The sequence below is a fragment of the Aulonocara stuartgranti genome, assembly GCF_965226115.1.
Source record: "Aulonocara stuartgranti genome assembly, chromosome: 7".
NCBI lineage: Eukaryota > Metazoa > Chordata > Actinopteri > Cichliformes > Cichlidae > Aulonocara > Aulonocara stuartgranti.
The window spans coordinates 61,327,217-61,350,428 of record NC_138945.1 but is presented as its reverse complement, the minus strand read 5'-3'; the positions used below and the strand labels follow the sequence as shown (position 1 = coordinate 61,350,428).

The window sequence follows — 23,212 nt, the reverse complement described above, 5'->3', positions numbered from 1 at the left end:
TGGTAGCAGGACGAGCACTTCAAGGACATGTGCATATTTTTTACTAGGACAGGCGATAACAGTCACTGAAGACTGAGAAAGCTTAAAAAAATAAGAGTAAACAAGATTTTAAGTGACACAGTAACTGGTAAAAGTGTCAGGCAGTAGAAACAATATTGGCAGAAAAGGAGATTTTTGGACGTGAAGGTAGTAAAACTTGAGAGAGGTATCCCACCTTTCAGGTTGAACCATTTGATGAGATTGCTGCTGTTTGACAGTCTAACTTCTCAAGCCTTTTGAGCTTTTGAAAATTTCCAGCGCTATTTTATTTGATTTTGCAGGGCTACGTTGACCACTTCAGAGCCTGAGCTCCTGTCAGAGCGCCTGCTGTTAGGAATTTAGAGAAGAGTTTAAAATGGTTTTGCTCTCTGCATATTAGCAATGTGAGTGCCTCTTTGATACAACTGCAGATGAGAGCGTAAGACGGGGAAAATTTTCTAAAGGAGTGAAAACATCTGGAAAATACAAGAGAAGAGGAAGGAGAGAGGTGGGGGTACAGTAAATTGAGGGAGCGAGGGGGGGTGAAGGTGATGGATGTGGACACGAGCAAAAAGGCTCTGCGAGAAGATGGAAAATGGGGAGAAGAGGAGGTAAAGAGGAGGAGATCAGCAGGGGAGAGAGGGGAGGGGAGAAGGCAGCGGCAGAAGATGGAAAGTGAGAAACAAGAGTCGATGCAAGTGGATGTTAAGAGGATGGAGGGTAGAGATGTGGCGAGAAGGTCGGACGTGCAAGGAATGAGGGTAGAGGGAGATATGAGGGAGCCTCGTAAGTAATACCCGGGAGAACCATCTCCTTTCCTCCACTCTGCTCAGAGGCATCAGTAAAAGGCTCTATAAATAGCTTGAACAGTGAGCAGCACATTCCTCTACTCAGATAGCCTATAAATACATGCAACTTCTGTCACTTTACATCCACTGTTCTGGACACATGCTCCCCTGCAGCTTCCGACAGGGAATCCTCCTCAGACTGCAGAGGAGGAGCAGATAAAGATGTTGAGCTGAACAGGGCCAAGATGCTTCAGATGGTGATGGTGATAGGGGTGACGGATGTCTGATAATGATCACGGTGATGTGGGAAATTTGTGGAAGATGAAAGACACCTTCTCACCCTAATGCATGCAGCAGATCTTAATACACACTCGTGGTAATGCACACCATTCAGTGTTTGGTCATAGTACGCAGGAAGTGATATAGCACATGAAATAAAAATGCAGTAGTGTGCAAAAGAGCCACCGCTCATTTCTTTAGATTTTACTGGGAGGATTGGAAATGGGTGCAGTGATTTAAACATTTTAAGAAACAACATGGAAATACAGCATTTAAAGCAAGCAGCTTAAAAGTCAGTATTTGATATGACCATCTTTATTCTCCCTCAAAGCCTCTTATAAACTCTCTTAGACAAGATTTTTGTAATTTCATTTAGTAGGAATATTTCTCCAGTTGTCTGTTAAGGATGCTGCTTTAATAATGTTAAGGTCCAGGTTCTGGGAATGTGTTTTCTATCCAGGTATGGGATCGTTGTCATGATATGGTGGACGCTCCCTCGCGACCTTCCTTCTCATTTTGGTGACAGTTTGACCCCAAACTTTTAAGTGTGAATTAATCACTCCATAAGACCTGTTGTAACAGATTTTTGGTCCAGTTCTTGTTAAATTTAGAATGTCTCAGCATTTTCTCCCTGTTTCTTTGGCCTCCACTTTTCCACTGAGAGCATTTCGAATGAGTCTTCAGTGAATGAACTGAAGGTGCAGATCTCCCAGGTTCTGTCTGTCCCCCCCATTTCTTAAAGACATGAAGATAACGCCCACCGGCTGTAGTTTCCTCAGATTTTAGGAGGACAAAGTGTACACCATGGTAAGATATGTTTTCATATATATGCTTGTCCCTAGCACAAATGTTACGGTCGCCTTCTCCACACATGCAGTGACACCACGATGGGGGGCGAATCAGGGTTCAGTATCTCGCCCAAGATTTCTTCAACATGTTGGCAGGAGGATCCGGGAAGCGAACCACTGACCTTTCGATCAGTAGACAGCCGCTCTACCTCCTGAGGCGCCTGAAAGAAAATCTTTGGAAAGACCTTCATAAAGCCTGGAAAGCTATTCCTCAAGACCATGTTAGAAAATAATTACAAAAGCCTCTGACCTCTTGGAAGCAAAATATATATATATATATATATATATATATATATATATATATATATAAGCAATTAGGGAGTGAATCAAGACTTTTGCACAGTGCTGTAGTTAAATACAGCTGTTTTAAGAAAAGCTGTTTAAAACTACTGCTCTCATTTTGTGTTACGTAGCTCCAGCACTGTCCTTCATTTTACTTTTTCCCCTTTTTAACTGTTTGCACACTACTGAGTGTATTTGCAGTGAAGGCACTGAAGAAAGCTAGAGTGCTTTAGTGCTAAGAAGAGCCTCAGAAAAGCTTGGCAACACTTACAAGGATGGTTAAAAATTAAAATCGGTCACCAGTGTGTGTACGACTGGACAGTGTGCGTCGACCAGCTGAAGCCTCATATTGTAGTTTTCTCTGCTTTCCTCACAGTCATTGGTACACTCACACTTCCGCAACCTTTTGGCTCAGACAGCATGCTTTCCAATGTGGCGATGTGTCGAAGTTGGATTTGAATTCATTATCCTGTTGATAATGTGCAGTCAGATAAACAGCACCTATAAATACACAGGAACAAATTCTGCACCTCTAAATGAACACTCAGTCCATTCATCTGAAACGATTTGCTCGGGAAGGGGAGCTGTCGCTGCCGTTATCTACCAAATTCTCCCACTTCCATCTGTGTTTGGTTTTTGATTTTTTTTTTATTTCCCTCATTTAATATGAACGACTGAAGAGAAATCTGTGATTTCTGCATCCAGAAATTTGTTCTAAAATTTAATCACGAAGAGGTTTGCGGTTGGAACGCATTCGTTTTACTTATCAAGAGTTAAATCCTGCTTATAGATTGCTGATTAAATCACACTCATATTTACAAATATGAATGTGAATGGGCCTCAGTTCTAATTTAGCACTGTGGCTGATGATGAGGCAGAGGGGGAGGAAGAGGAGTGATGACAGTTATTTCAGGATGTTTGTCATGATGATAATGGCAAAGTTCAGCGAAGTGATAAAGATAAAATTAATTTCTCGTGTGTCGATCTGCAGGAGAATGATTTGCTCATATGTGCACAAAACGCACTGTACTTATGCGTGAGTGTGCATTTGTGGGGTTTCTTTGTACACTGTTGCATTGATTATTCTGTTTGTGTCTTGAGATTTAATAGGCTGGTTTAATACATGAATCATGGGAGTTTTACATGCCATTCTCTGTTAAGGTTTTGTGTGTTTTTTTGACTCTTTATATATATATGTGTGTGTGTGTGTGTGTGTGTGTGTGTGTGTGTGTGTGTGTGCGCGCGTATGTGAGAGAGAGAGAAAGGGGGGAGAATACATCATCCCTCAGGGACTCGCTCCTTAAAGGGGTGATTTGCCTGCTGGCTTGCTCTTGTTAAAGAGCTGGCTGACATGCTTTGATGTGGTTCTGTGCTCCCTGCAGTGTGATTGGCACACTGGATTAATGTTGTTCCACAGATGAAAGAAACTGCGAGTGAACGATATGAATTTTATGAAATGAAAATGGTAAATATTGAAGATGATTAATGAATTGGTTATGTTTGCAAAGTGTTTTCCATGTTAAGCTCTGGACAGGTGTCGTCTTACCTCCTTTTTTCCCTCTCCTTAGTGTGATCCTCTCACTCAGCAGCTAATCACAAAATGAGTTTTCCTGTTTGTTGGTTTGTTTCTTTGTTTTTGTGGAAGCGTTTTATATTTATGTTCCCGTCTCCACTCCACCACTGTTGCTTTCTCTCTGTGGTAGTTTAAAGATGTGCGTGATAAGCTTGGCTCATTCTGTGATGGTCATCGCACACTTACACCTCAGTGAGTTCACGTGTTTTACACTGGTTAACCTTTACTTTTTGCCATAAGCATACTCACTGGCCACTTTATTAGGTGCATCTTGCTGGTACTTTTGCTTTGAGAGTTTAATTCTTTGAGGCACTGAGTCAGCAAGGTGTTTGAAACTTTCCTCCTTTAGTCCATATTTACATGACAGGATCACACAGTTCCTGCAGATTTGTTGGCTGCTCATCCATCATGTGAATCTCTTGTTCTACCAAATCCAAAAGGTGCTCTAATGGATTGGGATCTGTTGACTGTGGAAGCCATTTGAGTACAATGAGCTCATTGTCATGCTAGAGAAATCAGATGGCCTGAATTTTGTGACACGGTGCCTTTTCCTGCTGGGTGCAGGCATCAGAAGGGATGTGGTCAGCAACAGTTCAGGTAGGCGGTGGCATTAAAACGATGCTAAGTTAATACTAACTGCACCAACAAGATATACTCCACACCATTGCACAACCAGCACCCTGATCCATTGATGCAAGGCAGGGTAGATCTATGCTTTCATGTTGTTGATAGCTAATTCTGACCCTAACATCAGAATGTCACAGCAGAAATTGAGAATAAACAATTTTCTTTTCTGTTGTTCAGTTTTGGTGAGATTCCTTTGTCTTAATTAACACGAGTGACACCTGGTGTGATCTCCTGCTGCTGTAGCCCATTTGCTTGAGGTAGGATGTGTGTTCAGAGATGCTCTTCTGCATACCTTGGTTGTCATAAGTGTCATTCTGATGCTCAGTTTGAACTTCAGCAGATCATCTTGATCATGTCTGCGTGCCTGATTTGCTGCCATGTGATTAGCCGATTACATATTCCTATTAACACACAGTTGAACAGGTGTACCTAACAAAGTGGCCAGTGAGTATACCATACACCGCCTCTGTGTGAGGATTATGCTACCCCCCGCTTTCATCCTTCGTCATTCAGATCTGCAGACTAATAAAGGTGCTTTTCAGCCTGTCGCGGTTGATTTCCATCACCGCAGGAAATGCCTTGGTGCAAGGGTAATTTCTCAATGTCACGCAGACACCGACTCCGCCAGACGCTGATACATCTACCTGATACATCTACCAGATGACTGAGACAAAACCATATTTTGTCTCAGTCATCTGCTCTTTCTGATGGAGTAACTGACAGATGCATTGTGATAGTCTTGGGTTTTAATGACAAGCTAAAAACACACAGAATTTCATTTCATTTTTATGTCCAAACATAGAAAATATGTCAAGCTGAAGGAAAAAAAAACACATAGAAAAATACTTTAAGGTGTGTTTTGGTGGTAAGCAGAGAGTTGCTGAGATTAGAGCTGATTTGAGTTTAACTTTTTTGTTTGGTGTCAATATAAGAGCATATTTGTGTTCAGTACATTACCAGATCCCTTTAATAGGAAAGTTTTGCCCCATGGTATAGTCTCCAGGATCTTATTTTAAAACCCCTTCTAAATGAACACACGTGAGCAATCCAAAGATCCGGAGTTTGAACCTGCTGTGGCTTTTTTTCTGCGTGGAGTTTATCTTCTGCCTGCTTATCTGTTAAGGTTATTGGTGACTCTGAACTGGCTGTTAATGTGAGTGTGAATGGTTGGCTGTCTCTCTGTGCTAGCCCTGCAAGAGACTGGTGGCCTGTCTGGGGTGTATCCAACCACTCGCCCTATCACAGCCTGGAAAGGCTCCAGCCACTCCCACCCAATGCTGAATAAGATAAGCGATGGTGACCACTGAGCAATAGCCACATTAAACAATCAAATATTGTTAAAAAAACAAGCTTTAATATCTTTGCAAGTATTACTATATACAATGAAAGGTCTCTGAAAATGTTCTTCTTATTGATGCTGTTACGTCTTTGCTGCACAACAGTGAGTAGATTAAGTAGACATTGCAAAGACACTTTCCTCCAATAGGAAAAAAAATTAGATAGAAAATTATCTAATCTACTCAGAAATGACATGTCATTTAACCCGGACTGCTTTAAAAGGGAAAGAACACACATAAAATATTATTTTGATAACTCTACATGTGAATGATTATTGACAGCATGAACACACTGACATTTTTTCCAATACATTAGCGAATAACTACACCAATTATTCAGATGGTTGATAAGTCAAGGCTGCAAAAATGGCAGACATTAGCTGGTTTTAGAGCATTTTCTCATGTTTTTATGTCCCGTTAACAATAAAAAAAATCTTCACAAGAAAAAATGCAAAATAGTCAATCATATGAAAAATGAGCAACACGGTCTCCAAGTGACGCGGCAAATTTATAATTTGTGCATCCAAATGTTAAAAAGTCAACACGTACAGATAAATAATCGCATAAAAAGAAAAATCTGGAATAAGTCAGTTAACCGGCTAACGTCCCATCGTTTGATTAAAGATGCTGTTAAGGCTCTTTGACATTTTCAGTGCTTGGTGCAAGAGACAGGATTAATTTTTTTATTGATAAACGATTTATTTAATACGCCGCTTGACATCAGTAATGATGCAACCTTCCTGAAACTGCCAGGTAACGGAATAGTTCACCATTTTAAAGAATTACTGTGATTCACTTTCCAGCACCGAACGGGTCGACATGACTGATGCAGCTTCATGAGCAAGTCAGTGTAATTTAGAATACGTCAAGCCAATTTATCACTGTGTTTGGTCAACATCTGTCTTCTTCAATCTGCTGTACAGCTGAGAGAATCAGATAATAATAACATAAAAAATATTAAAAGAATACAAGTAAGAAAACAAATGTCAGGTTTAAAAGCTCCAAAATAAATAGTTTTTCTGGGAGTTTTAAAAATAATCCAGATGTGAAAAGCAATTTTTTCCTGTTATTTAGGAGCAAATACAGTAAAGGTCTGATATCCAGATGTTGGTTCTGCACCTCAGAGAAACTCGGATCATCTGCTTAGCAGACCTCGGAGATCTAGTGGAAAGAGATATGGGGCCACTATCCCGTGTAATGACTTAAAAAAAAACAATATCAAATCTTAAACTGATTGGGAGTTGATGTAGGAGACTGTGGACCCGAGCAGCTGCGGTCGACAAAGACAGACAGACTGACACCTGAATGAAAAAATACTATTACAATAGTCAAGCTGAGACGAAATGAAAGCATCTCTAACCTTTTCAAAGTCTCTAAAGGAAGAGAAATGGCTTCAACTTCACAAGTATCAAAGCTGAACTAAGTTAGCTTTGACAGCAATATTTGTTCATAAAAAGTGAGCGTTGTCAAAAGATCACTCCCAGGTTCTTGGTATCCCAGAAGTCTGGAACAATATACCTTCAGTTTTCTCACTCTATCCATTTTCCCTGTTTTCCTGGGCCTGTAACCTATCCTAGCTGTCACAGGGTGAGAAGCAGGGTACACCTCGCACAGGTCACCAGTCTGTTCACACTCATATTCACACCTACTGCACGGTCACTTTTATAATCACCAATTAACCTTTGGGAGGAAGTCAGAATTCACAAAGACATGGAAGGACCCCAGGTGGGGTTTCAACCCAGTACCTTCTTGCTGTGAGGCAACAGTGCTAACCACCATGTCTTTTCCTTTCGTTTTGTCTTTTCGTTTCTCCCAATGTCTTCGGTAAGGAAATAAGGAAAAATCAAGGATAAACAGCTGGCCTAACTACAGATCCACCTACTGCACATCCAAAGCTCAATAATTCTGCTTGTTTTAACCTTTATACAGCCTTAAATGTGAAGTGAGATGTCCATATTATGGAGATCCTCTCTTTTTAAGAGCCAAGAATGGAGCAGAATCTGTTTGAAACTGAGCGTTTGGAGCTGTGTGAAGCCGGAGCTTCTGGATCATAGGGATAATGTATAAATGCACAGCCCTCATTATTTGAAGCTTTCTCCACTGCAACAGTATATATGTGACAGGAAATAAGGAAAAGCTTAGAAAGTCCACCTTAAATTTGGTTTGTCTGTAGCAGAGTGAGCAGTGAGTCTCACACCTGTCTCTCTCGCTGTCTCACTGCTGATTGCAGCTAGACTGAAATGTGGAGCAGAGCATCCTTCTGCCCTGAGAGAGATTTACACTGAGACATGACATCCAAGTCTCCTAGTCCCCCCAGCCTGCAGTTCCCTTCAGAGTAAAACCTGTCTGCTCAAACAACAGGTAAATTACTCCGAGGTAACCAGGTGTGAGCTCTGGGTAGCCATGCTGCAAAAGTAATTGATTGATGAAGTAAGAGTCGGCGACGAGCACACACCTGCAGCGGTGCAGAGCAGAAAAGGATCAAACTGGAGACCTCTGACACTGTGACTAGTAAAACGGCTCCACATGCAAAGCGGTGTGTCATACCTGACATAAATATTATTTATGAACAGCTCGTGTAGATATTGCTGCTTGTTACCATGGTGAGTCTGTGTTGCCAAGTACTGACGTGTTGTCGTGAGAGCATACGCTCCTGTCAGAGTGTTGCCATGTTGTGTCGCTGCATCTGTAGCCCAGGCTTTGTAGTGTAAATAAGGGTGTGTGTGTGTGTGTGTGTGTGTGTGTGTGTGTGTGTGTGTGCTCGATGATACTTCTTCTATAGACCTGCTGTCACACTTCACATCTGTCAACCGGGAAGAAGAAGACGGAAGGAGGAGAGTGAATGAAAGAGAAGACCAAAGTGTTAGACAGAGCCTGAAGAAGAGACGAGAGGAGTGGAGAATAATGAAGGGAAAAAGGAGCGGATTAAAAAAGACAGGGAGGGAGTAATGGGGACAGAGATCAGCTATAGTGGAACGAAGAGCGACGAGGTAAATTGGAACAAGAATCAGGAGAAAGGATGGACGGATGGATGGATGGATGGATGTGTAACTGAGACAGTCTGTTGTGGTGCTCTGCTTGCTCTCTGCTAGAAACGACTGTGGGTAAACGGGTTCAGGGTTTTGAGGACAGTGCATTGTCTCTGTATTTTTTGATTACACTGTAACAAGATTGTGTCTTCTGACCTCACCTTCTAAGAGATGTAGTTTTTTTTTTAGCATACAGAATTTTGAATATTATATTAATATATACCTACCAAAGGATGTAGCAGGGTTAAACAGATAAGCAGAAAGCACCACGTGCTAATTCAGTTGAAAAGATGTGCAGCATAATAAGGTGAGAATGGACCTACATTTAGTGTGCTATCACTTCTGTACATGCACGTATAAACCTCCTCGTTTAGCCCACTAGAGGATTATCGTGAAAGAGTGTCACAGCTATTCACCTTTTCAGGGACTATTTTTAGTTACAGTTATATTTGGTGTTAATTCAGTCTATGTAACAAATTCACTCAGCTCAGAAACGAATATGAGGTCTGTGAGACAAACAGCTACGCTTTTGTACAGCACAACTGTGGATTTTAAATTAAACAATCAAGACGTGGCTGAAGTACAGATGTTCAGCTCTTCAGCTTTTTTAAAAGAAATATTAAATTAACTGTTTAGTATTTCTGTTTTTTCCCCACATTTATATTGACGCACTCCTGTTTTCAGATGCTTAAAGTTATTTGGACAAACTGTCATAATTTTACACATAAGGATTGTTTTTAATACTTTGCCTGCAAAAGATTTTCATCTAAGACAAATGAAGTCTAGAAACCACCGAATGCTGTTTCATTTCCTCTGAGATGCTCGGCCTTTACTACAGCTTTGTCTTCGATAACAATAAAAGCACGCTCTGCTGTGTTAACATCAGGTGACTGACTTGGCCGGTTTCTTTGTCTTGGGATTCCGTTTTGCAGCGTTTGGCTGAATCTTAGCAGATGATACGGTGCCGTGCACTTCACTTTCATCCTGTTACTTCTGTCAGCAGCCGCATCGTCGATAAACACAAGTGAAACGCTTGCACCTGCATCCATACGTGCCCGTGCCATGACATTGCCTCCAACATGTTTGACCATTAATGTGATAATGTGTTTCTTTCCTTCTCCATACTTTTCTCTTCTCCATCATTCTGGTCGAAATTATGCCTGGTTTCATCTGTCCAAAGACTTTTTAAAATGGCACGCTGACCTCGTCTTGACTTGATTGGATGTTGTAAAGGGTTTTTCTTAGCTGGGGAAAACAGTCTGTCACCCTGTACTTTGTCTCTGTGGTCCCTCGGGCCGTTTGGTGTTGCTGAGCTCGTTGGTGTGTTCGCTCTTTTTAAGAATATACCAAATCGTTGATTCCAACACTCCTAAAGTTTTTGCTGTATCTCTGCTTTGTTTTCGTTTCCAGCCTAATGATGGCCTCCTTCAGTCACACCAACATCTCTTTGGACGTCATACTGTGTAATACAGTCCAGATGTTCTCTGCTTAATTTTAATGAAGAAACTGGCCTCACCTGGCCATGAGACAGCTTGTCAGCCAATTGCCTAATTACTTTTTTTTTTCCTCTGTAAAAGGGGGCCGTGTATAAAAATTATTTAAATTCCAAAACGGTTAATGCAGTGCTTTTGTAAAAAACCCTTGAATTAAAGCTGAAAGTCTGCACTTTAATCACATCTTGATAGCTTTATTTAAAATCCACTGTGCTGGTGTGTAGAGGCAAAATTTACAGTCCAAATACTTATGAGCCTGACTATATGCACACAGAGACTCAGAGATGATTCTGTGGAACTATGCACATCCAGCTTTACTAGTCTGGGTTTGCTGCTCAGTCCTATTATCATATAAATGTTCTTTGCATTATAACCACAAATTTATTAAAATTACTGTGGAGGATAATGAGTATAAGAACTCTGGAGAAAATAATGACATCCCGTGCTCTGTGTCTATAGATTACAGTATTAACTATTAATAAGAGAGACTCGCTTGGCACCCCCACTCCACACACACCTCCTTGCTCCCACACATTCTCACGCAGAGACCGTATCATTTGCCTGCCTTTCCCCAACCTTTATTATGTTAATCAGTCTATCGATAGTCTATTTTTAGCCCTGAATCTCCACCACTCTGCTTCTCCCTCTTGGTGACTTCCTGTCTAATTATATAAATATGCGAATGAACACAGTTCACATTCTCAAACACACTTGCAAGCTGCTGTGGATGCACTGCGAGGTTAACCAATCAGCCTTTTACCCCCCTCTCTCTGTCTCCTTCTCTGTTGCTGCCTCTCTCTGTGTTTCTCTGCTTGCCACTCTTCCCTCCACTCTATAATTTAGCAAAGGTCTTTGTCCTCTTATCATCTCACACCCAGCTGAGTTATTTCAGTATATCATCTATTTTAGCTTTTGCTCTAAATGGACTTTCCTTGTTATGTTTCTACATTGTCTCTCTCTGTTCTCTCCCCCACACACATCCACAGAAAATATTCTGTAGTTCTTCGCTGTCAGGGTTTGAGGCAGACAGTGTCTTTCCCTCCCAGAGAGGCAGCTCCAAGGTTTTCTGTTTTATTGTGGATTTAAGTCATTTGAGCCATAAATCTCAGTGGTGCTCGTATTCCTGCAGCGTCACCTCTGAGAGGGTTGGGTACACTGGCTGATTGTGATGCAAAGACCATTTTTGGCTCACAGCCGATTTTAACCTTTTATTAGCAAAAGCATGAAACCCAATCAATAGTCAACCGCAGCAGTGTTTTTGGCTGTGTGAGAGCATCACTGCCTCCACTTTGTGGAGTCTGCTGCTATTTTTTGTTTTAATTTGAGCACCTGTGCAGTTGCATCATTTATTAACTCTTTCCCCCATAAAGATGACATTTGATGACCCCTCTGCACTCTTAATGACAACGTTTGACACCCGTGTGTGGATATCAGTAAAGATGTAGTTTGATGATCATTAGAATAGTTTCCGGGATTTTCCAAGGGTAGCTGCACAGGCAGAGACAGCCCTTACTAACTGGAAATATGATAGAAAAGATTTCAAGCGGTAAATATTTAAAGCATTGTTTAGGTCTTTGTGTCTTCACATGAAAAAATATGAAGAGAAAATTGCCAAAACCAAACTGAAGGAATTTCAGGGAAAGAAAAGAGACTGGTTGCTTTTCTTTACATGCTCCTTAGGTTGCCATGTCCTGGATGAATGAGAACCTACACAGACAGTTACGGATTAAATTGTTTCTGCCTTCACTTTTAAAGTTTTCCCAGATACGAAAACTAAAGTTGGTAAGGTTAAGTAAAGATGAAGACAGGTGAAATATGGTAACAGAGGCAGAAGGAACAATGCCTGGATTTTTCTGGAAACGATGTTCTTTGTAATAAAAACTTCATAGGTATTTACTGGGAGGAAGGAGGAAGAGCACAGGAAAATAGGTAATGCACTCTGAGCAGAAATGTGTAAGGAGAAAGGAGAAACGAGGAAAAGTATCTCAAACCCAGATACTCGATCAATATTTCCAGCTCAGATCCAACAAGACGTACTCCCTCCCTCTCTCCCACTCTGCCTCTCTCAGCTCAGTTGGTGTGTCCACTGAAGGAAGCTGTGGGAGAAGGCTATCAGCAGGTCATCAGTATGCCAGCAGGCTCTGCCTACTCTGGTGTGGGCAGCAGAATAATTTCAATCTGATCTTACAGATCAATAGCTGTACTCCGTGGAAGGCGGCCAGCACCACCTGGCCAGCTGGGGATATTCAGCGTCGCACTGCACATGCCGTGGTGGTCCTCCTTCTTCTTTTTCTTCTTCTTCTTCTTCTTTGCAATTGTTCTTTTAAAGCGTGTCTTTGCACCCAAACGTACTGCAGCTATTTGACTGTTTAAACTCGGCTCCACGAAAAAATATAAACACTCTGGTGTATGCATGGTTGCACATCATTTTGACATCAGTCCAATGCTACATGCCTCAACAGCTGAAGGTACCTGTAGTGGAAGAGGTTTATCTTCAGGGGACATGAGATGGTAGAAAAAGCGATAGAGTGTATGTGGAGAGGATTGCGGTAGATAAATACACATGATTTTCGCTCAGGAGACTGGGATTTGTGTCCTCAATCAAGCCAAGAATCACTATTGAGTCATTATTTTGTAGACCTCTTGCACGTCTTCTTTTCAGTTTGCTGTAGTATAGCAAAATATTTTTTTAAAGGAGTAACCACATTAACACTAAAGACAGCCTCTCTGGTAACCTGTGTCTGTGTGCCTATGGCATTGTTGACATTGGTATTAATATCATCTGCATTATTCCTTTAAGTGTAACTACTGAGTGTAGTTCAAGTGGCATTGAAGACCATTTTCGCAGGAGCATGTGAGGCTGCGTTAGGGGGTGTTTGTGTTTTTGAAATTGTATCTAACATGGTCACCTGACACTATGACGCAATCTTGTAAAATAAGCCTCCAAAATACGTCATGTTTGTGGAGATTATGATGATAAATGTTTGCACAGACTGAGTCAGAGGAGTGATGAGTCAGCCAATGGAGGTGGGGAAGATTTATATTATACCATATGAAAAAATGCAATCCAGTATGAAAACATGAAAACTACAGCCTGAAAGAAATTCCCATCAATACTTCTGAAGTTGGTGGACTATATATAATATAATAGCCGAGGCAGATTTTGCCTTTCCCAAATGCAGAAATACAGAAGCAAATATGCACATTTGCCAAGAATGAGCATATTTGGACCTCTGCTTTTATTTCTTTTTTCTTCTATGTAAGTGTAGCTTAACTGTTTTGAAGATAACAAGGATTATATATACATGTATATTATTTACAGTTTTCCTCTTAAGTACAACCACAAAATTGGACATGTGCTCAGTTTTATTGTTACTGCTAGCAGAATGGTGCTAGTTCATTAATATTTATGAGCAGACATGATCAATTTTTCAGGGGAAAAAAGCTTAAATTGTGTATTGTTTAAAAGCAAAGCCTCTGCCAAAGTTTACATTTCTGTTCAAGCTTAATTATGCAGAAAAACTCAATTTTTGTAAGTTAAATAAACAAATTAACTGAATGTTTATTTTATGGATCTTAGAGCTCTTTATAAGTCTTAGTGCCATTCACATCATTGTCAACTAATTCAATATTGATCTGAGTCCATCAAGTGATGGGAAGGGTGATGCATACTCACAGCGACGCACACTGCACTCTCGTTCCAGTGGGGTTGTGGACTCACGGTGTCCGACTGAGCTGTGATCAGCTTGGAAATGGGATTATTATGGGCACACTGGGCACTTTGCTAACAATCACAGTCAAAAACGCAAGTACACAGTATAATCACACATTTAGATGCACACAGAGAGAGAAAAGTACAAAAAAGACACCACAGTTTGTGCGCAGTGTGGCCATGTTTTAAAGTTTAATAGATGTCTGCCGATGTCTGATATTCTTGGTGTTGCTTCCTCACTCATTAGGTGTTGCCAGGCTGCCATCTTTGCTCCCAGGTAGTGAAGTAAATACAGCTGAGAATGTTCAGTGGATGCAGTACACGAATAAAGCAGTGACAGATGATCAATAGACATCTAATGATTTGGGGGAGAGTTAGAGGATGCTGCAGCCACCCCTCTCTCTCTGCATGCACGAGTGTGTCGTGTATGAGCCCACAGCACCTCATCCACCTGCTGTTTTAATCTCCCACAGCTCACACTTCTGCTGTGATGCCTGTAAGCATTTTATACCCTCTGTTTATACCTGAGAACATGTACCCAATTTTAGCTTTCCAAAAACTTGCTTTTCAGACCTGTACACTTGGACGTGGCACAAATCGTACACTTTCTGGTAACCCGCGCAGCCAGATCAATCCGACTTAGCTGTTACACTGTGGACCCGAGTCCTGGGAACAGCTCAGAGCGGTCTCCCTGTCCGCTCCATACCAATGATTGTTTTCAGGCGTGATCGATAGAGAGCAGGCATCAACGGCAGCATACTTTACTGAGCCCGAACTGTAAGTCCACTTGGCAGAGACACAAACACAGCACCTCATTAAACTCAAAACTCCCATTGCTGCCATCACAGAGCCGAGCCTCGACGCCACTGCGCTGATGGAGATCTCCAGAGCACTGATGCAGGAAGGCTCTAATTGCTGCATGGTAATGTGGTGCGTCTGCATTCCTGCTGTTTCTACAATAATCCAATCGGCGCTGTATTGTGTGCTGTGTAAGGAGGTTTGAGTTATGCTTCCTAAAACTGCCATATTGATTCACTCATTACTAAAGAAGCATTGGATTGGCTCGTAGGAACTGAATAATGGTGGTTTGCTGTTGGTGTTTTGCTCTCCCTGCTCTTCTCTCGCTGTCTCTCACTGTCACTCACACACACAATTGTGTGAATGGATTTGGCTATCACAAGTGATGACTCCTCAGTCACCCACTTCTGTTCCATTTCCCTTCCCCTCCCACTTCCTCTCGTACACTTTGTAGCCTCAAATCTGCCGTCTTTTCCCATCCAGCCCTTTTTCTGAGCGCTTTCTCTGCCTTCCTGCCTTTTCTTCTCAAGTGCCCCATTTGGTTCTAATGACCTCTCCCCTCCTCTCCCCTCCTCTTCCTCCTCGCCCTCTCTCTCTCTGTCTCTGCAGGTACCACCAGGCAACCTAAGGAGGGGGAGGTGCCAGGGGTGGACTACAACTTTGTGAGTGTGGAGCGTTTTATGGAATTGGAGCAAAGTGGAGCCCTGCTAGAGAGTGGAACCTATGAAGGTGAGCTCTGGGAATGCTGCTGTGCACAAAATAGGCTTCATCTGCATTACAAGTACAGGTGCACGGGGAGGAAAAATGGGAACGTATGTTTCGGTAGTACCAGTTTTCTATTTTTAAAATGTTTATGTATATACATACACTGCGCAACAACATGTGTATATTTATTTGATTAATTCGATGCGTCAGGTGATGCTCAAATAAACAAAATGAGTCTTGTGCACTGATTTTATTCAGTATCATAGTTTCCTCCTGTGGTTGTTCAACAGTTTGTGTGTATGTGTGTGCGTGAGCTGGACAAAAGCCATTTCCAAGTCATGTCAAGTCTGTGCATCTCTGCTTTGCTACACTGTCAGGGATATGTCTACAGATGGGGGATTTGCTGGTTCATTTGCCCAGAAGCAGTTTTATTTTTCTCCTCTGTGTGCAACTGAACACACGCACACAAATTATGCGTGTGTGTGCGAATGTAGGGGATATGGGCGCATGTATGGTTATGTGTGTTCCTGTCTGCATGTTCATGTCACAAGTGTGTGTCTGCAGCGTACATTTCCCTTGACACCGAGCTTAGTTATACCCACTGGGGGGGAACTGTCTCTTTCTGGGCTGCACTAGAGGTGCTGCAACTCATTTTGTAATGCATAATAAAATAAGAGAGTGGAGACGGAAGAATCAGAGACCGGATGTATGCCGGGTGATATATGGGTGTAATTTGATTATGGAATAATTTATAATTTCATTAACTCAAATTACTGTTTTTCACAATGTGAAAAAAAGCCTAAATTGCATAACTGAGAGATGGGCTTCATTTCTGTCTTATAAATTAAAGCAAGGATAGCAGTGAGTCTGGGAGTCTTGACAGCAGCATACGCTTTCACTGTTTCCTTGGAGATGCACTCACCTGTGACGTTTGTTAGCGTTACACACTGAAATGGTCCGGTTTTCCAAAGCACATCTCTGAACTGACCACCATGCAGTTTAAGGTTACTAAAGCATGATAAAGTCTTCTAACACCTGAGATAAAAGAATGCAGTAGACTGTGAGATTTAGATTCAGATAGCTCCTGTCCCAGTTTCTAACCACAGCTAAAAAGCAGCACTGGCTGCTTCACTTTCCAGGGTTACCGCATGTGACATGGTCCCCTTTACAAAGTCAAAGCTTGCTAAATGTTGAGAACAATTCAAAAACCCCATTGCATATATTTTGTCAAATTATTTTGTTGTCGTTGTTGTTGTGTAGCTGCTCCGATTGTTTTTCCTTTCATTGTTTACACTATGTAAAAGGACAGCCTTCATAATTCTGTGCTTTTCATGTGCAATTGTCTTCTCTTTGTGTAGAGAGAGAAACGAAGACTTTAAAAAAAGCAGACAACAAAAACAAACTCAGTGCCTTTAAGAGAAAAAAAATTAAATGCAGGCAGTGAGGGAGACTAAAATCAGACGCGGAGTCTGGACACTGTATTCCATGTGGGTGTACATGTGACTGCAAGAATTGGTGCACATAGGAGCTTACGTATGTGATCATGTGAGATGAGTCACAGCTGAAGGTGGATGTTGAACTGTACAAAAACCAGGATGCCTTCAGGCGTCTCAAGCATTCAAGATCAAGGGAAGAGTTTATTTTTAAAACTAACGTGAGGCATGAGGAGGAACTCTGGCCTAAACTTACCCCAGAAAGCCTTAAGTTCTTTCAAGGATCTCTTCTTTAACCTTTCACAGGTGGGTGCTTGCTGCCTATGGGGCTTTATACTTGTGTCTTTGTCTACATGTGCCAGCGGGCGCAGATTTATATTTTTCACAGATTGTGGAGGAAGTGGTGGCTGTAATGCCTGTGCTCCTCCTGCTGGTCGTGTTGTCCTTTATTGCTGCCTCCTTCTCCCGTTCTTTGGTTTATGCTCGGTAGACTGGCGCTCATCTGTGATTAGTTTTTATGTAGTTAGCCATGTCAGTCCAAACAGTCAGCTGACTGTCTGGGCAGATGGAGGCAAACTAGATCCACAAAAGTCATAAAAAGCCATGCGGAATAAATTTGCTCAGCTTATAAATCAAAGTTTATTCTTTCACGTTGCCTAATTCTGACTTTTTACCATAAAATATACTTGCAGTGTCGTATTATTATAAAATAAAAAGCTCCAGTTCTTTAGAGCTGTTCTTTAGTTGCTTTTCCTTTATGTAATTTTAATCATTTAGAGGTTTAATTAGAGAAAGTACAAGATTTCTTTTATCATATAAAAGGACATGATCTATCCCAGAGGACTTACTTATATTTGGAATTCTACATTTGAGGAGAAACTAAAATCTCCCCCCGATTCATTAAGTGCCGGCCTGCTGCTGCAGATGCCGGTGACTATTATTGAAACCCAGCCCAACTTTAACTAATCTGTTATTCCTCCCACTTACACTCTGATAATGATTCTCCAAACATACTTCCACATTTCTGTCCAACATTACAGTTGTAGCTCAGGAAGAATCAGCTTAATTAGTGAGAACAAACAGCTGGTTTGGGCTTTAGGAGCCAGCAAACTAGTGAGTCAAGTAATCTAGTACAGAAGCAATGCAGACGTGTAATTTAACCCTAAGATGCTGTGCCTGAAAATGGATCTTTCTTTTGAAACCAAATCCAGGTTTCTCCTTGCAGAAGAATATCTGTGTCTAGGTTTCTCTGCTTTTATTCAATGAAAGGTAATTAAATGGTTCTGCTAACTTGCTGCTGCTGTTCTGTTTAAATCTTTCATAGGGGTTGTGTGTTGAGGTTACACAGAGTAACAAAGAAAGTAAAAAAAGAAAAAAGGCTGGGACAGACTAGGAAGTCTAAGCGCTGGAAATAAACTCATCAGCCACTTTCAAGTGCTCGTTAAGACAGATATCTAATCAGACAACACGGCAACAACTGAATGCATTTAGGCTTGCAGACGTGGTTTGCTGAGTGTGGCATGGTTATTGGTGCCAGATGGGCACCAACCCACATCTCCAGGGCTTAACCAAAAGAGTCTAAAAACAAAATAAGCCTTTTCTTGATTTCTGCTGAAATTTTAAATGGCAAGGTCATAAATGAGCACTGTTTAAACACCACCGCCTACCCGAGTATTGTTGCTGATCATGTGCACCCATCTATGACCACAGTGTGCTAGTCTTCAAGCTGGATAACACACCTGATCACAAAGCTCATCTCATCTCGTCTTGAACACGACATAGAGTACTGTACTCTCATGGCCTCCACACTCACCTGATCTCAGACAAATCTGCAGCAGCTGTCGACGCCATCACGTCAATGTGGACCAAAATCTACTTTGAATCTGTGCGACAAAGAATTAGGCCAGTTCTGAATGGAAAAGGAGGTGCACGCTGTGAAAGATTGTGTAGTCAGGTCACAAAACAAAGTGACAGTTCAGGATGAACCTCTCTCGCAGTTTTTCTCCTGTATAAAATGTGACGTTTTAGAAGTCTGTAGGGCGTTTCCTCTGCCTTTGAGCGATGAAAAAGGGTGCGACAATGATTGGATGATAAATTCAGTGGACGATGCCGGGGGTGCCTCCTTTTCAGGAGATATGGCAGAGTTAGGAAACGCCCCCAATAGTAAAGAAATGTCATCATAGGGCAGAAAATAATTTTGCAAGTTAAATGATAAGGACATTGATGACACTGACTTCTATGTGTGGGGCATTACTTCCTGTCGTCTTAGTATTGTTGTTGTTTGTTTAGTCATTTTGTGGTGTTCAATTTTCTTTCTAAGCCGGTGTTTTTGTGGAATGGAATGGGAAATTGAGGGAGTTAGAAAATAGACAGCTTGTTTTTTTTTTTCCTGGGTTATTGTTTTGGGATCCTTGTTATGTTCTCTGTGATTAAAAAGCCTGTGTTCTGACTCCAGTCATGTTTTCAGACTAACGTCTATCAGAAGGCCTCTATTAAATGGAACTGCATATGCTTGTTCCTCGCTGAAACACCAGCCAGTGGGTAAATTGATTAGACTTAATAGAAATGATTTGTTACCAGGCAAAAACATGGCCTAAGTTATTTCTGCGGCACTCTGTTCAGACAGATAAATCTTTCATTTTGAAAGGCAGTCATCTGTTCAAAGCCACAGCTGTCTGCGAGCTGTGGACCTTTACTCCGCCTCCCAGACGGTGTGTTACATCACCTGGGATCCCACTTTGGTTGTGCATGTGGCCTCTAACACAAACGCTGCCTCTCTGCCCTCAGATAACTTCTACGGCACACCGAAACCTCCAGCCGAGCCGTCCCCGGCAGCCCCTCCTCTGAATGTGAGTGAGGCCCTGCTGCCCGGAGCCCGGCCAAGCGCCCAGGGCAAAAGAAAGAGGAACCAGTCAGTCAGCAACATGGAGCAGCGCGCCAGTCTGGAGCCGCCTGAGGAGGAGGAAGAGGAGAGCCCAGTTGTCAATGGCAACGGGGTGGCCATCACACCAGGTACTGTAGGATGAGTAAGAAAAATATGAATTTCCTGTTGATGCATGCCACATTTCTCTTTTACTCACAGCCAAAATTACATTCTGTTTCACAAGTGCCGTGGCCACGAAGACTTTATGTACTCATATTTCGGTGAGGAGAAAATAGAGTTTGAAGGCCTGGACTGTCCCCCGGGTTATTTGTTGCCGTCCTACTGGCATTTTTGAGTCAAACCACTGAAAAAGGCCAGTTGTCACAGCAGGTGCATAACCTGTATTGTCCCTTAAGTGGAAAATTAAGTGTCTTTTCCCTCTGAGTCCAGACTCATGACTGCAATAGCCAAGCCAACTTTATTTATATAGCACTTTAAACAACAAGTGCTGACCAAAGTAAGGACAGAATAAAAATAAAATTAAAATAAAACAACAAAATACTAAAATTAATAAATAAATGATATATATATATATATATATATATATATATATATATATATATATATATATATATATATATATATATATATATATAAGTAAATAGTATATATATATATATGTATATTTTTTTTTAAAAAGGAAAAAATGTGCCTCCATCAGTTATTCCGACACTGCATGAACCAAAACTCGCAGGTTCTCAATAACCTTATGTTACACAACATGTATGCACAAGGGCACCTCTGTGTACTCACCATTATCACTGTCCACAGTCCCATTTTTGGCATCAGCTCCAATCTCTCTTTCCTCAAGTTTCTTTGTCTCTCCTTCTGTCATCACGCTCCTGGCCTTTGTCCTTGCTTCTATTAATACCGTGACTTTTCTCTCTTCCCCTGCCACCCTCGTCCATCCTACCTCCAAATTGTTTATCTCTGTGGTCCTGTCCCTCCTGCCCTCTCTGCTTCCCTGTCTCTCTTTGTAGTCTTTGTCGTTATTGTATATATACACAGTACGTATTAAGCTCTTACTACAACCTGCTTACTGTTTTTACTTGAATAAGTTTGCTTTCATGTCTAGTATAAATACTGAAAAAAAATTAACCAAAGACCAAGTGCACCTGACAGATTAAACAAGACTTTAGCAGACAGTGTCATATATGGCTCATATGGGCCCAAATACATGACTTGGGAGACAGGAAATTAATCCTAAACTCCAACAAATTACAAAATAAAGGCTGTCGAAGAAGAAGGAATCCAAAAACTGGGTAGAAACAGTGCTGAGGACCACACAACCAATAGGAAGGAGGGAGGATGCGTCAAAGAGATGAGACAAACTGAGTCAATAAATACACAAGGTGATGTGAGCAAACAGGAAACACCTGCGCGGTCAGCTGAACTTAAGTGAGAAAACGAGACAAGGGATGTAAAACTAAATAGAAACCACAAGAAACAAAGATTAATAAAAAAAAAATCAGGAAGTAACCAAACTGAACAGAAACACGGGCTTGACACAGAGAACTCAGGAGGGCAGGAACACAAACTCGGGGAATGAAATCATGAGAAATGAGCTAAAGTATAAACAGACTACGCAGAAAGATAGAGAGGTGAAAATGTAAACCATACACAAAGAAATAAACTGAAGATATTTAACAGACACAAGACCCAGGACCGTGACAGAGGATTGTGAAACACCATTGATTCTTCTTGAACTGTGAAGGTGATATAGTCAGATATTTTCATAATTAGACCTTCTAATATTTTAGCATTTTCGTTGCACCTTCACAAAGTTACAACAGGAATACTTTAGATTTTGTATTTCTCACCTTGATCCTGTGCTTCTTATCGACTGTCTTAGTTGCTACCAGCTTTTCTTGTCACTCTAAAAATCGTCCCTTATTTCTGACTCAGTCTTTGACCCCTCAAGTCTCTGTCTTACCCTGTTTTTCAATTTCTGACATTTCTATGTTGTTGTTTTTTTCCTCGTTCTCATTGTCCTCAGACTCCATCACCACCACCGCCCTCCCCCTCCTCTCCTGGGGCTTCATAGCTCTGCAGTGGCTTGGCTCTGACTCATGCTTGGCATGTGTAATGTGCATTCAGGTCTGCATGTGTGTACACGGTGTGTGAGAATAACTCTGTGTGTGTGTCTGTGGTCCACAGAGTCCAGTGAACATGAGGACAAGAGCACAGATGCCTCTGGGGAGGTTGCTGTTGAAGCGTCAATCCAGGCCCCAGCATCTGCTGAGCCTCCAACCGAAGGAGAGGAGGCCCCAAAATCTCCCTGCAAGTCCCCAACCAAAGTTCTAGATGCAGATGAGGAAGAGCTGGGTCCCCTGCCTGATAACTGGGAGATGGCCTACACTGAGAAGGGGGAAGTTTACTTCATAGAGTAAGCGATATCTTCTTATTAAATGAGGATATTTTCTTTTTTGTGTGACAATTATACCATTCTAAAAATAAATAAATAAATAAAAGCTTAAAGCACATTCAATGTAAAGCACTTTGCAAAGTGCACTTACTTTAAAATCATGGTTTATGTATGGCTGTGTGAAAACTTTATAGCTCTGACCTTGTGTTGAATAATTGATGAAACTCCAGTGCTCCTAATCAGACAGGACACACACACACACACACACACACACACACACACACACACACACACACCACACACAAAAGTTTTGCCCTCTCATCACACCCTTCCTAATTAGTGGCTGAGGGCTAATTACCGGATTCATGACCGTTTAGTTTACCTTAGAAATCTCCTTGTTTCGCAGCATCCCTGCACACGTACAAACACAGGTCATTACTGTTACTCTGCACTCCGCTCTTTCTCTTATCTCCTCTGTCTGTGTCTCGCTGACCTCGGTTTGCACCGTTCCTCCTTCCATTGCCATCGTCTACATCTGCCTCTTTCTTCTTCTCCAGTCACAACACCAAAACGACATCATGGCTCGATCCTCGGCTCGCAAAGAAAGCAAAGCCGCCAGAAGAATGCAGGGAAGACGGTGAGTGCGAACAACCTGATTTAGTTATTTTTTTCTCTCTTAAGCTTTAGTTTATCTGAAGTTCATCGCTTGGTGTTTGTGGAAGTGTGTTGTCTCTGCTGTTTGTGTACCACTGTTGTCTGCTCCAGACTCACAGTTGCAGCCTGTTTGCTCCTCTTGAGTAAAAAGAACACAAAAACACTCAAATTGAGATGTTTGTTAGTGTGCACTGCTCCCAGCTTTCTCCACAGGTTTTGTGGGGGTGTACTCGTACAGGAAGGTTGAAACCCAGACAGACTAAACTGGGCTAATAAACTCTCCCGGTTTAGATTTGTTGCTGAGAATGGATCATTAAGCATATGATTGTCCTGCAAGATGTGCAGAGA

General features: G+C 41.6%; 1 protein-coding gene across 7 annotated transcripts in view; it reads left to right on the top strand.

Annotated features, from left to right (window-relative positions):
- The window catches only part of magi2b (membrane associated guanylate kinase, WW and PDZ domain containing 2b), an 89,571-nt gene that overhangs the window by 30,583 nt on the left and 35,776 nt on the right, over positions 1-23,212 (top strand). For all 7 annotated transcript variants that reach the window (XM_082540868.1, XM_082540867.1, XM_082540866.1 and 4 more), the window contains exons 3-6: positions 15,394-15,513; positions 19,710-19,934; positions 22,003-22,231; positions 22,768-22,847. In XM_082540868.1, the coding sequence (XP_082396994.1) occupies positions 15,394-15,513; positions 19,710-19,934; positions 22,003-22,231; positions 22,768-22,847 (654 nt within the window). The remainder of the gene's footprint in view (positions 1-15,393; positions 15,514-19,709; positions 19,935-22,002; positions 22,232-22,767; positions 22,848-23,212) is intronic.